Raw genomic sequence first — 12449 nt, forward strand, 5'->3', positions numbered from 1 at the left:
ATCTAAATGCATCAAGTATTGTGCGTACAGCTACATAATTTCAATAAATATTTTAGATATTGAAAACACTGCCCTTGTCATATTGAAAACAGTGCCCTTGTCTCATATATACCGTTGTCAATACGTAACTGTAAAAGCAAGGCAGGTATACTTGCAATTTTCATTTTTTTTTTCAATGCAAATCGGATATAATTTACATCGTGGAAAAAGGGAAATAATACAGTTGTTCTGTGGTAGGTTTTTAATAACAAATCACGATACACCACAGACATATTAACTAATTACGATAGTTTAGCTGGTTCTAAGCTTTCCAATGATAGCAAAGGGAAAATAATACCCACTGCATTTGTAAGTTACGCCTTTTTCTATGTTTCTTGTTTAAAGACCGGTCCGTTGAATCAGGGTAGGAAATAAAACAATGTGAAATTATTTAATCTGGGAAAACATAAGTATTGACAAAGACAGCCTGTAAAGCTGACTGAAAAAGTCAGTTTACATAACTGAACATCACATTTCGTATGTAATTCAAAACATGATTTACACGAATACGTGTATTTTCCTCAACACTGTTCCGATTTTCTTCTCTCAAAGGACTATTCAGCCATGCTGTTTCCTTATCTCATTTTTATTTATTTGATATATGTATGACCGCCGAGTCCAAATTGATTTAACAGACTGGTCAGTCAGACAAGACTCTGTTATGGACAGTTTACAGTTCTATATTGCTGTGACTGCCTAGTTCTAGACTTTGCAAATATGGACCATGTTGCCATTCTTTGATTAAAATCACATATTTCTGTTTTCAGGCCAAGAATGTCACAGATATAGCAAAGTACTTTAATGCCTCGAGTATTACATCACTGACTGTTATAATAGAAAAATCGCCCTCTTATAGTGGATCAGCAACATTCCACCTCGGTGTCAAGATATGTTACGGTAAATATATACTAAGAGTATAAACAAGTATTTCAATTATTTTGACAAGGAAGATCTTTCGTACATACGTTTTTGCAGTGCCGTAGCCAGACACAAATTTTAACCGAGGCAATTTAGGGGGTGGGTGGACATCCACCCCCACCCCCGATTTTTTTCCACAGGACGTCCCTGGTGCGTTCTGGAGCACTCTCAGATTGTGTTATATCACGGTAAAAATCGTCCTTTCAGCCCTATTTATCACAGTTACTTTCATATTTTAAGAAAAAATTATATTGATAAAAATGATAATTGGGGATTTATCCTAGTCTAATAAAGTCAGAAACATGGAAATAAAAACCACCAGTAAAGACATACAACGAAATGCTACTTATCAGTTTACTACTAGTAGTTTATTAGTTTATAGCCCGAGAGGAGGTAGGCGTTGTAGCTCTGTCCGTGTTAGGGGGCGATGGGGATTGGTTTGGGTCAGGGGGTCCCCACTGGAAAGTTTATAAATACATATATGAAATGGTGGCCTCAGGTGTTTTCTTTTTAATTTTGAGGTACTGAATGGTAACCCCTTCTTTTTATGGGATGAGGGGGTGGGTGGGTGGGTGGTGGTGGTGGTGCTCTATTCCAGGGGATTTTTTAAAATACAGATATGAAATGACGGCCTATGGCGCATGTTTTGTCTAATTTTTTAGGCGCTCTAAGGGGAACCTCCTCGTTATGGGGGTGGGGGTGTCAGGGGGCTCTCCCCCTGGAAAATTTTGAAATACAGGTACGAAATGGTGACCTCTGGTTCATTATTGGTCTAAATTTTAAGGTATGGGAGGGGGTTCCCCGCTTATTTTTAGTGGATTCAGTGGGCTCTCCTTCCTGGAAAATTTTGAAATACAGATACGAAATGTTGGCCTATGGTACATTTCAAGGGGGTCAGAGGGCTCTCCCTCTGGAAAACTTTGAAATACAGGTATGAAATGGTGACCTCTGGTTCATTATTGGTCTAAATTTTAAGGTATGGGAGGGGGTTCCTGGCTTATTTTAGTGGATTCAGTGGGCTTTCTTTCCTGGAAAATTTTGAAATACAGATACGAAATGTTGGCCTATGGTACATTTTAAGGGGGTCAGAGGGCTCTCCCGCTGGAAAAAGTGAAATGATGGCCTCTGGTGAATTTTTGGTATTAATTTTGATGTATGGGAGGGGGCTCCCCCTCATTTAAGTGGGGTCAGGGGGCTGTTCCCCTGGAATTTTTTCGAAATATTGGTATGAAATAGTGGCCTCTGGTGCGCTTTTGGGTTTAAATTTGATAATAATAATAATAAATTATTGGGTGAAACTTTGATGGGTATAGTTCACTTCTCAGCCAACTTGGGGGTGGGGCACCGGCATTCTCGGCCAGACCCTGGACCCGGGCCTGGCAAGGCTGCTATGATTTCTGCCTCACTTTGCCATGAGGCAAATCATACTATGATATATTCTAATGACATTAATATACTTTTTATTGAACTTTTATAACTGAATTTTTCATCAGTGTGATATGCCTACTTTTTACCCTTTTTGGCTCCTCAAATTTTAACCGAGGCAACTGCCTCGGTTTGCCTCAGTGTGGCTACGGCGCTGTTTTGTAACACGTCGAAATTCAATACTGTTTTGCTTTTGTAATTCTAAGACGGTGTAACTCAATACTACTTTAATTGTGTAACTCAATATTTGATTAAAAGAAAATGTTTTGTGATATGTTAATTTTGTTAACTCTGCACTGGAGTCGCGCTTGCCCATGGAGTTGCGCATGCCCATGGAGTCACGCATGCGCATTCGGTCGTCCGGAATTCATATCAACTCGGGCACTCCATATCTTCCAAACCGCTGGGAAGATTTTTGTAAAGCTTGCTTTAGTTATTAACCTCAACAAGACGGTATGCAGAACGCACAATCCAGCAAATATTTACCACATCCAAACAATGTGCAGAGCACACTACCCATCTCACTCAGTTCAAGGCCAATAGTCCATACGGAAGTCATCTGTCAAATAGATTAACTTTGTGTCCGCTACAATGTCATGTCTTCTAAACCGCTTGAAAGATTTCCGTTAAACTAGCAACAGCTATTTACCTCACCAAGACGACAGGCTTAGCACAATACCTAGGCCATAAGGTTCAAGTAAGAGGTCAAAAATAGGATACTAGTAGTTCCAATTCGTGTTCACTCAATATCTTTAAAATCACTGATAGGATTTTCATAAAATTAGCACCAATTATTTACCCCATAAAGACGACATGCAGAGTGTACAACCCAGGTATCTACGTTTATGTGTTCAGTGTCACACTTTTGGGTAAAAGGTTGCGATCACAACATATTACTTTCCTTGTATGAAAGCGACATCACCTTTAGTAATAGCTCTAGTTTAATCAACATAAATTATTTTATTTTATGTTACTTGTGTAAGCCCTATACTAGTATTCTAATTAACAAGACGTATTTCATGTTATTTTTCTTGTTTAAACTGTATGATATACACTATATTTTGATTGACAGGATGTACTTCTTTAAATTTCACAATTTCACAGGATATATTTCACGTCATTAAACTTGCTTAAATTTTCACGCTTTCGTTACAGAATGTGAGGCTGACATGTTAGACACTCCTGTTATGGTCTACACAAACGAGAGCTCTATAAACAAACCCTTGTCAGAACTGAACACGATTAGTTTACCCGATGGCGGCCAGGAGCTCAGTCTTCTATTTGACACAGTTGAGAGAGTTACGTTCATAACGTTCGTCTTGACGCCAGGCGTCTTAACCACCACGGTGGAGTATTATCCAGACGTTGAAAGTGTGATCCCAGAGGTAAAGATCAAATAAAATTATCTTAATTGTCTTTGAGATGTAAAATTTTTGATAGAATATTAGGGAAATGTCATAAACATATTTAAGTATTGAAAGTATTTTTGACATATTTTTCTTAAAAGTATTTTTATATAATCTGAAGTATTATCGATTTAGGAAAGGGTTTTAGTTGCTTTGAATATAGTACTGTTCATTTCCCCCCTTTTTTCTTTAGTAGTATAAAGGAACCCATTGGAATTAAGTCGCAAGACGTTATGGGCTAACCTGGCACTGTATGTCAATTTTTTTTATAGTTTTTTAAACTATTCAAAACATACTGATAAAGTACATTCGTTTTTCACTGTTGGCTATTTTAAAGTAGAAATAAGAGATAGGTTTTTATTTTTCTGTGATTGTATTCTGTGATGTTTAAATTACAAGTCTTACTAATTTTATTTATTTTTTTAAATGCAGAGTAATATATATTTTTAATTATTGAAAATGTATGTATTATATTCATTACTATGAAATGGACATGTTTGCCAAAGAAAACTATACTATACTATATTATACTATGCTATGCTATGCTATACTATCGTTTGGTAAGCACCCCTTTCAGCAGTTAATGGTACTGTCCAAATTGAAAGATGGACAAGTTCATTATAGAAATTTAGCAGGTTAAATCAACATTTTCAGTTTAATTACGTATTTTTCGTATGTTAATTCGGCATTACACGGTTGTCAAACATCTATATTCAGTTTGGATAAAGCAATGTAGATACATGTTTATTCATTTTCTGGTATTTTTAGTAGCATGATTCGCGCTTTACGTTTATTTTTTATATGAAAATGTTTTATTAGCTCACCTGTCACGATGAGACCACATTTTTCAACCGATTTTAATCAAACTTGCACATAATTTGTATTGGCATAATATCTCGGTTCTTTTTGAAAACTGGCAAGATCCCATCATGGGCTCCAGAGTTATGGTCCCTAAAATGGCCAAAATTTTCTTTTTTGGCTTGTGAAAATGGTAGAGACCACATTTTGCAATATATTTTAATCAAACCCCAATAGAGACCACATTTTGCAATAGATTTTAATCAAACTTGCACACAACTTTTATTAGCATAATATCTCGGTTCCTTTTGAAAACTGGCCAGATCCTTTCATGGGTTTAGGAGTTATGGCCCCTTAAAGGGCCAAAATTTGCTATTTTGGCTTTTGCAGCTATATACAGACTTCATTTATGGTTTGATTTAATACAAACTTGCAAAATATCTTCAATAACAATAGATCTTGGATTCCATGATGAATCCGCCAGATCCAATCATAGGTTCCGGAGTCACGGCCCCTGAAAGAGCCAAAATTTGTTAATATTTACCTTTTGAACACGCTATAAGTGACATTTTATATTCGACTTTAACCACACTAACACTCAACTGAACTCACAATAAGATCTCGGTTCCACTCAAAAACCGGCTAGATTCCATCACGGATTCTCGAGTTACTGCCCAAAGTTTTCTGTTCTGGCCATTTCAGCCATATAGAGGTTTCATTTATGCTTTGATTTGATACAAACTCACACAAAGTGTGTATCTTGGTGATCTCTAGGCCACGTTTGAAACTAGGTCATGTAGGGTCAAAAACTAGGTTACCAGATTAAATAAAAGGAAAAGCTTGTTAACACTCTAGAGGCCATATTTTAGACCATATTTTCATGAATCTTGGTCAGAATGTTTATCTTGATGATTCCTATGCCAAGTAACAAACTGGGTTATACGGGGTCAAAAGCTAGGTCACGCTGTCAAATCAAAGTAAAAGCTTGTAAACACTCTTGAGGCCATATTTATGATCTTACCGTCATGAATCTTTGTAAGACTGTTTATCTTGATGGATCCTCGGACAAGATCAAAACTGGGTCATGTGGGGTCAAAAACTAGGTCGCCACTCAAATCAAAGTAAAAACTTTTTAACATTGTAGAGGCCACATAAATGACCCTATCTTCATGAAACTTGGTCAGAATGTTTATATTGATGATTCCTAGGCCAAGTTTAACAGGTGAGCGATATAGGGTCATCATGACCCTCTTGTTATGTAACTTATGTTAAAATTAACACCGAAACATCATGCTGAATAAAATGCAATCATAACTCGAGTGAAAATAGTCCTATACATATAGAATTTATGAACCCAATTAAACGCAGGTACATAGCTTGTACTATATGACAGGTCTGAAGTTTACACGGAGCTCAGGTAACAGTTTTGACTATTGACCGGCAAGCCATTCAATAAATGTGAGTTTTTACATGACTCCTTCATTCATCGGTAGTCCATAGTCTGTATTCCAGTCTATATTTCAGATATGTTTTATGAGTCAAAGTCAAAACTTTAAAATATCTGTGGAAAATTTATTTCTGATGTCATGTAATAAGACACTTGTTCAATGGCCAGCCGATTAATAATCGAAACTGATTGGCATGTCATTATGTAAGTGTATAATATAATTATATACTTTTTTATTTCTTGATTATAAATACATGTAATGAGTTATGCATATTGGATGTTTGTACTTCTAGTGGACGGATGAAGTAAGCGTTTTTCAAGATGGCCTCGTTGTTGTTGAAAACACACATGGCATTCCGGCAAGACTGATAAAACTTATATTTGATGTCATGACATCAGAACCAGTAAAGGTTACTGACCTTCAAGTCAAGGTCTGCAATCCGGTGACAGGTAAAGTATGACTGTTTGGTTTGGTTTTAAATCACACTGACACACTTTTGATGATAGGGCGACTTTCCAGTTCTTAATGGCGGAGAAAGATTCAAAGTGCACCTCCGTGTACTATGTCAACCACGGGCTAGCACCTGAGTAGAATCACTGATTGAAATAATTTGACATCCCACATTAGCAAAATATAGCCAGTTACTGTACATCTAGTTCTTATTTGTCGTCACCATCTCATCAGATATTTATTCCAAGAAACTTAGAAAAACATAGTGACTGTGGTTTCAAATAACGTCTTCACTCTTAAAACAGCGGAATCATGTAAGTGAAACAACACACAACAATAACATGTAGATATCTTTAGAAGGTAAAAGAAAGTAATACTGTTGCTTTTATGTAGATTAACCAGTAAATAATCGTAAATGATAATTGAACCTGAAACAGGTAAGACGGATCCAATTTTAATTTACTTTCAGAAGAAACTACCACACCGTACTTACCGACTACAACACCATACATCCCAACGACCCCGTCACTTCCAACCACCACTACTACTTTTTCGACAACTCCTTACGGTAACTTATTTTCATTTTCTTTTATTACGGTTTAAAATCGTTAAGGATTAAAACGACAAAAAAACCCAAACAACAACAACAAACACACAAAAATAAGGAAATGGTATTTCACAATATGTCAACATCCCTAAAGATGGATGTTTTGATTGGTATTGTTCAAAATGCCGTATGAAAGGTATTCACAAGATATTTGATTGTAGTTGTTCAGTCAAATGGAATGTACAGTGCCATCTGCACTAATTTACAGAGACTGTTTACTTTGGTTTGGCGTTTAGCTGTTTCCTAACGCAACACCTGTCTCATCTTTTTTTCCATGCCGTAAGCGGGGTATAGAAATGCTGTCCGTCCGTCTGTTTGCCGGACGATTATACTAAAAGATCAGAAGGGAATTCGGTGAAACTTGATAAGGTGGTATATGGGAGTATATGGGAAGAAGTGGAATGGTTTTAGTTTAATCATATTTTATTGCTTTCTTCAATACAAATTTACAAGACATGCATACAAAATACGAACTAAATTTAAGAATATTATAAATGCATGGATATACAGATTACATATAAAAGCAAAAGGGTTGGGCCACAAGTTTTAACAACATTAGCGGGCTGGCCCTTCCCAGATGTTATACTGCTAGTAACAAAATGAGCATTAATTTTTTTGTATTATTTGTCGCAATTACAGAAATTAAGAAAAATTTTATAACGAAGTTCAAAAATGAATAAGAGTAAAACAATAATGAAAATACAATGGATTGGCAATCGCAAGAACAAACAAAATTTCATTAATTTAGCTCACAGTGCTTGGGATTGGCGTTTTTACATAACTTCTTTTTCACTGAATCCAAAGGAAGTATTTCGTAATAATTTGGCAGAAATATTCCTGAAATTTTTTAAAAAAGTTTCCTATTTGGCTGGCAACCCAGGTTGCTATCTAGACCCACATTCCCTTTTTTTCTAAAAAAGTTTTTGTTAATTATTTCAATTACAGTACTACAGAACATTTAAAGAAACGTATCAAATAAGTTTTAAACTCTGAATCGTTTTCAAATTACCATCCTTGTTGTATATCTTTTATTTTCTATTCTACTCTGTCTGAACAATCATTTTTCAATTTCTAACCAAGATGGAAATTAAAATGGCAATGAGAGGTAATGTTTCAATTTTCTATTTTATTATTATTTCTTTTACTATTTTTGTTCCTATTTTTAGTCCGGACTTTAACCTTTGCAAAGAAAGGAATTCACAGGAAATTGTCACATTGACGGAAAGTGCAAAGAACATGACCCATATAGGCCTATACTATAGCAGATATATCTGATTTTTTTATTCATTATTCTGGGTTTATGTTTTCCAGAAGTATGTGAAAATCCTGATGACATCGTTGCTGATAGCCTAACAAACTACTCAGTTCAAGTATTTGGCCTTACGAGCAAAACTAATATAACACAGGCCATCAGCAGTGATCCTAGCGACAAATTCTACCTTCAAACGGGCGGGGAGAGGAACGACTTTATTTATTACCTGTTGCCAACAAATGCTACAGTTAATATGATACAGTTTAGAACAAAATACGTCAAGACACTCTCGTTTCTTTTCGACGATCTCAAACATGTAAGTAGAATCTATCCAGTAATTTATAGAAATTGAACTAGAAGGGTCTTAGGCTACGTACCTGCCAGTATACAGTTTTTCAACCCGAGGAACAGCGGGGGTTGAAGCGATTTTCCTTATCCGCGTTGTCCCGAGGAACAGCGGGGGTTGAAGCGATTTTCCTTATCCGCGTTGTCCCGAGGGTTAGAATAAAGCACCAGTGTGATATAGGAAGCCATTTAATTTATTTTTCTTGCCTACCACTGCCAATGTGCGTGTAGCTTATGACGCCATAATGATGACGTAAAAGTGTGCGGATGTAGCTTGTCAGCTTGTCACTTCCCAGGGAAAAAATATAGAAATAAAGATACAGAGATAGATCTATTAGGTTACTGTCTTTCTGAAATAAAGTTTATCCAGCAAGTCAGAGAAAAGTTTATCCACCCGAAGCTTTGCTTAGAGAAAGTTTATCCAGCAAGTCAGAGTAAAGTTTATCCACCCGAAGCTGTGTTGAGGGGGATAACATTTCATAGACGAGCTTGATGGATTTGAGTTCAGAAAAAACAGTTACCTAATACATTCAATAAAACCAATTAAGGTGATATTGCAATGCACAATTGGCATTAAAAATGTGTTTCCAATACATGTGCTCATTAGATAAATCCTCAATATCTATGTGAAAATAAGGGATGTGTTTTGTATAATTGCAACACTGAGTTGCTCTTATTAGTAACAAATTACTGAAACAATAGGAACTCTCATGTGATTTGGATAGACATAACGACAGTAAGGTAACAATATATTCGTTTATTGCTTTAATCTATGAGTTGTAAGCTACAATATAGAAGAGCCATTTCAAGAAAATCAAACTGGATGGTAGAAAAAAAAACAGCAACTTTTTAACATTTGTATATAACATTAATTATATTTTTGCATTTCTATTTCAGACACTTCAAATACAAGACCCGGACGTGGCCAGAATAAGAAAGTATCACCCGCCTGAAAAGTACATAGTAAATTCTGTATTGATCGATTTCGTAGAGTTTTCTCAACCTAGTTTCTATGAATATGATCGCCCGTACGTGAACAACGTGCTTCTGCAGCTTTGTTTCGAAGAAGGTAAGCATTGTTCGAACAAACTAGTCTCTCCATTGGACAATTCAATATTGAGCTCATGCTATCAGCGGGGGAAATTGTAAAGTTATTGCACGCGTTTTTGGAAACATTTGTTTTTGGTGTGTGTGTGGAGGGGGGAGGGGGTGTTCGTGATTTGATTTAATGCGAGATGCTAGAAACGGCTGTTAAGAACGATTTTGCACCTTTAAATGATTCCTGTCTGCTTTTATAAGAAGGAAACTGTAACAATATATTAAAATATGGCAAAATAGTTCATCTTTAACTTAAAAATAATTGCTGTTTTTTTTTTCTAAATCTAAATCTAAATTGTACTGAACTTTCTAAGTATTTTTTTTTTGTTCTCAATTAGGTGACTTTTCAAACTGTTAGTGCCTAATTAGAGTTAGTTTTTAATTCGATAAAATGTCAAACTTTTAGTCTTAAATTAGCTAAGTTTAACTTTCTATCTCAAATCGGATTTTATTTTTTTCAAGTTTTAGGCTTAAAACTGTTGTTGTCTGGCGGCGTAAAAATATACTTGTCAGATTATGAACAAATGATTACCGTTAAAAGAAATACGATTCTGATGTCTGATTTCTCTAAGCAACATGTTTTCTGGCTTTTTAACTTTTGCAAATGAAGATTAAAATGTGTTTGATTTCAAAACAATAATGGTTGTTAAGTAAATTTTCCATCGCAGAGGCTTACATGTATTTTGTTTCCTTATTAAGAGGTAAGCACGACGACCACATCTACCACTACACCGTTTTCAACAACAACAACAGCAACAGCAACAACATCAGAGTACTCGACAATATCTTCAACAACACCTGTATGTAGTTACTTCCTTCCTATAAGATTGGATTTTACAATTAGACAATCATGTACATTTAATTTTTTGTCGAGCCTGCTTGCGGAAGCGAAGACATAGTAAATGGCTGTTCGTGCGTGCGTCCGTCCGGATTTGTTTGTCCGGACCATAACTTTGACATGCTTGGAGCAATCTCGTTTATATTTGGCATGACTGTTAACCTCAGTGAGACGGAGTGCCATGCGCAAACCACAGGTTCCTATCTCAAAGGTCAAGGTCACACTTGGAAGTCAAAGGTTAAATTCAATAATGACTGTCCGGAGCATTTCTTCTTCATGCATAGAGAAATTTTGATGTAACTTGGGACAAATGTTCACAACTATGTGACGGAGTGTCATGCGCAAGAACCAGGACCCTACGTCTAAGGTCAATGTCACACATTGAGGTCAAATGTCAGATACAAGAATGACTTTGTCCGGAGCATTTCTTTTTCATGCATCATGAGACGGAGTGCCTTGTGCAAGAACCTAGAATTACTTCCCTTTGTTGTTACTATAAATAGCTTATATTGTAACTTTTTTATTACCGGGAAAAATCAAGACCACTTTTCTGTAGTACAATATGCATGTTACATCCATCCAATTTTGAGGTGTATTTTGACCTATTTCAATTTGTAAGGATTTTTGTGGACTTATTTTTTTTTAAAAGATTTACTTCCCTTTGTTGTTACTGTAAATAGCTTATATTGTAACTTTTTGCAATCATGTTTCATTTGGCATAAATGTTTGCCTCAATGAGACAGGGTGTCATGTGCAACTCCTTGTCCTTTGAACAGCTGGCGGGCTCGACATGTTGCCCGCGGGCATCTAGTTTGTTCTCTGAATTCACATTTTCTGTCAGATAGTGTAGTTCTTTCATTATTTAAAAGCATTATCGAGTAAATATTTCTCTAAGAAGTGTAGCCATTAATTATGCCATACATTTCAGAATAACTGCCCCAATTGATTCGCCATTTTGAATTGTCTTATTTCTTTTCTAATATGGTGTGTTTTTGTATGAAATCACTTTCTTTATACTATATAATATTTGCAATCTTCACAGTGTTAGCTTGCATTTCTACTACAGTCCATGAACAGACTCAATCAGACCGAGCCTTTGGTCCGCGGCGTTTTCTATTGTAACTAACAAATATTCTTACAATGCAGTTGGCAGCCATAAACTGCAATATTAATAAAGCAAATCTCCAGAGCAAGCTCCAGAAACAATTAAGTATAAATTTTCGGCTTGTGAATATCAAGTATTGTGTATCGTCCAGTGATATCATTTCTTGTTGTCCGAAGTCTTCTGTTGCTAACTTTTAGGAATAATGGAAAATGTTTTTCATTTCCTTTGTAAATGTATCATGTACTTAACGGTCGGTAAATATAAAGCTTTATAATTAATGCAGTTTACCTCCTGTACCCTGTTGCAAACACTTCTCAATTTTGAATGGAAAAACAAGTAAAATCAATTAGTTCATATATGCTTCCATAACTTAAAATCTGTCAGTAACCAAGTTTCAAGGCCTCCTTAAGATATATTGCAATAACTTTCTAATATCTAAAGAAATTCCCTTTTTTGTTGTCGTACGATCTAGAGGTTTGTGCCTTTAAAAATTATAATCATTTCAGTATCAGGTGAAAACCAGTATTGTGTTACTTTATATAATTTTATTTATCAATTGATCAATCACATGATAAATTGCTCTTCACTGCGGAGAAAACGCGTTTCTACTTTTGTCCGATTGTTGAGGTGCGGAGTAGTTTCCGGCGAAAGTTGATAAATGCACCATAGAACTATAGAACTATACCCACGTTATCGTAAATCTCGCTTGATTTGAGATAT

The 12449-nt window shown here is 35.7% G+C and overlaps 1 protein-coding gene across 1 annotated transcript in view; it reads left to right on the forward strand.

The window, feature by feature from the left end:
* LOC123531345 (mucin-16-like) overlaps window positions 1–12449 on the forward strand; it is a 155823-nt gene that overhangs the window by 69385 nt on the left and 73989 nt on the right. The window contains 7 exon segments of the mRNA XM_053518371.1: window positions 807–936; window positions 3538–3767; window positions 6327–6483; window positions 6954–7052; window positions 8403–8659; window positions 9586–9757; window positions 10486–10586. Coding sequence (XP_053374346.1) covers window positions 807–936; window positions 3538–3767; window positions 6327–6483; window positions 6954–7052; window positions 8403–8659; window positions 9586–9757; window positions 10486–10586 — 1146 coding nt within the window.

The sequence above is a fragment of the Mercenaria mercenaria genome, chromosome 11 (genome assembly GCF_021730395.1).
Source record: "Mercenaria mercenaria strain notata chromosome 11, MADL_Memer_1, whole genome shotgun sequence".
Taxonomy (NCBI): Eukaryota; Metazoa; Mollusca; class Bivalvia; order Venerida; family Veneridae; genus Mercenaria; species Mercenaria mercenaria.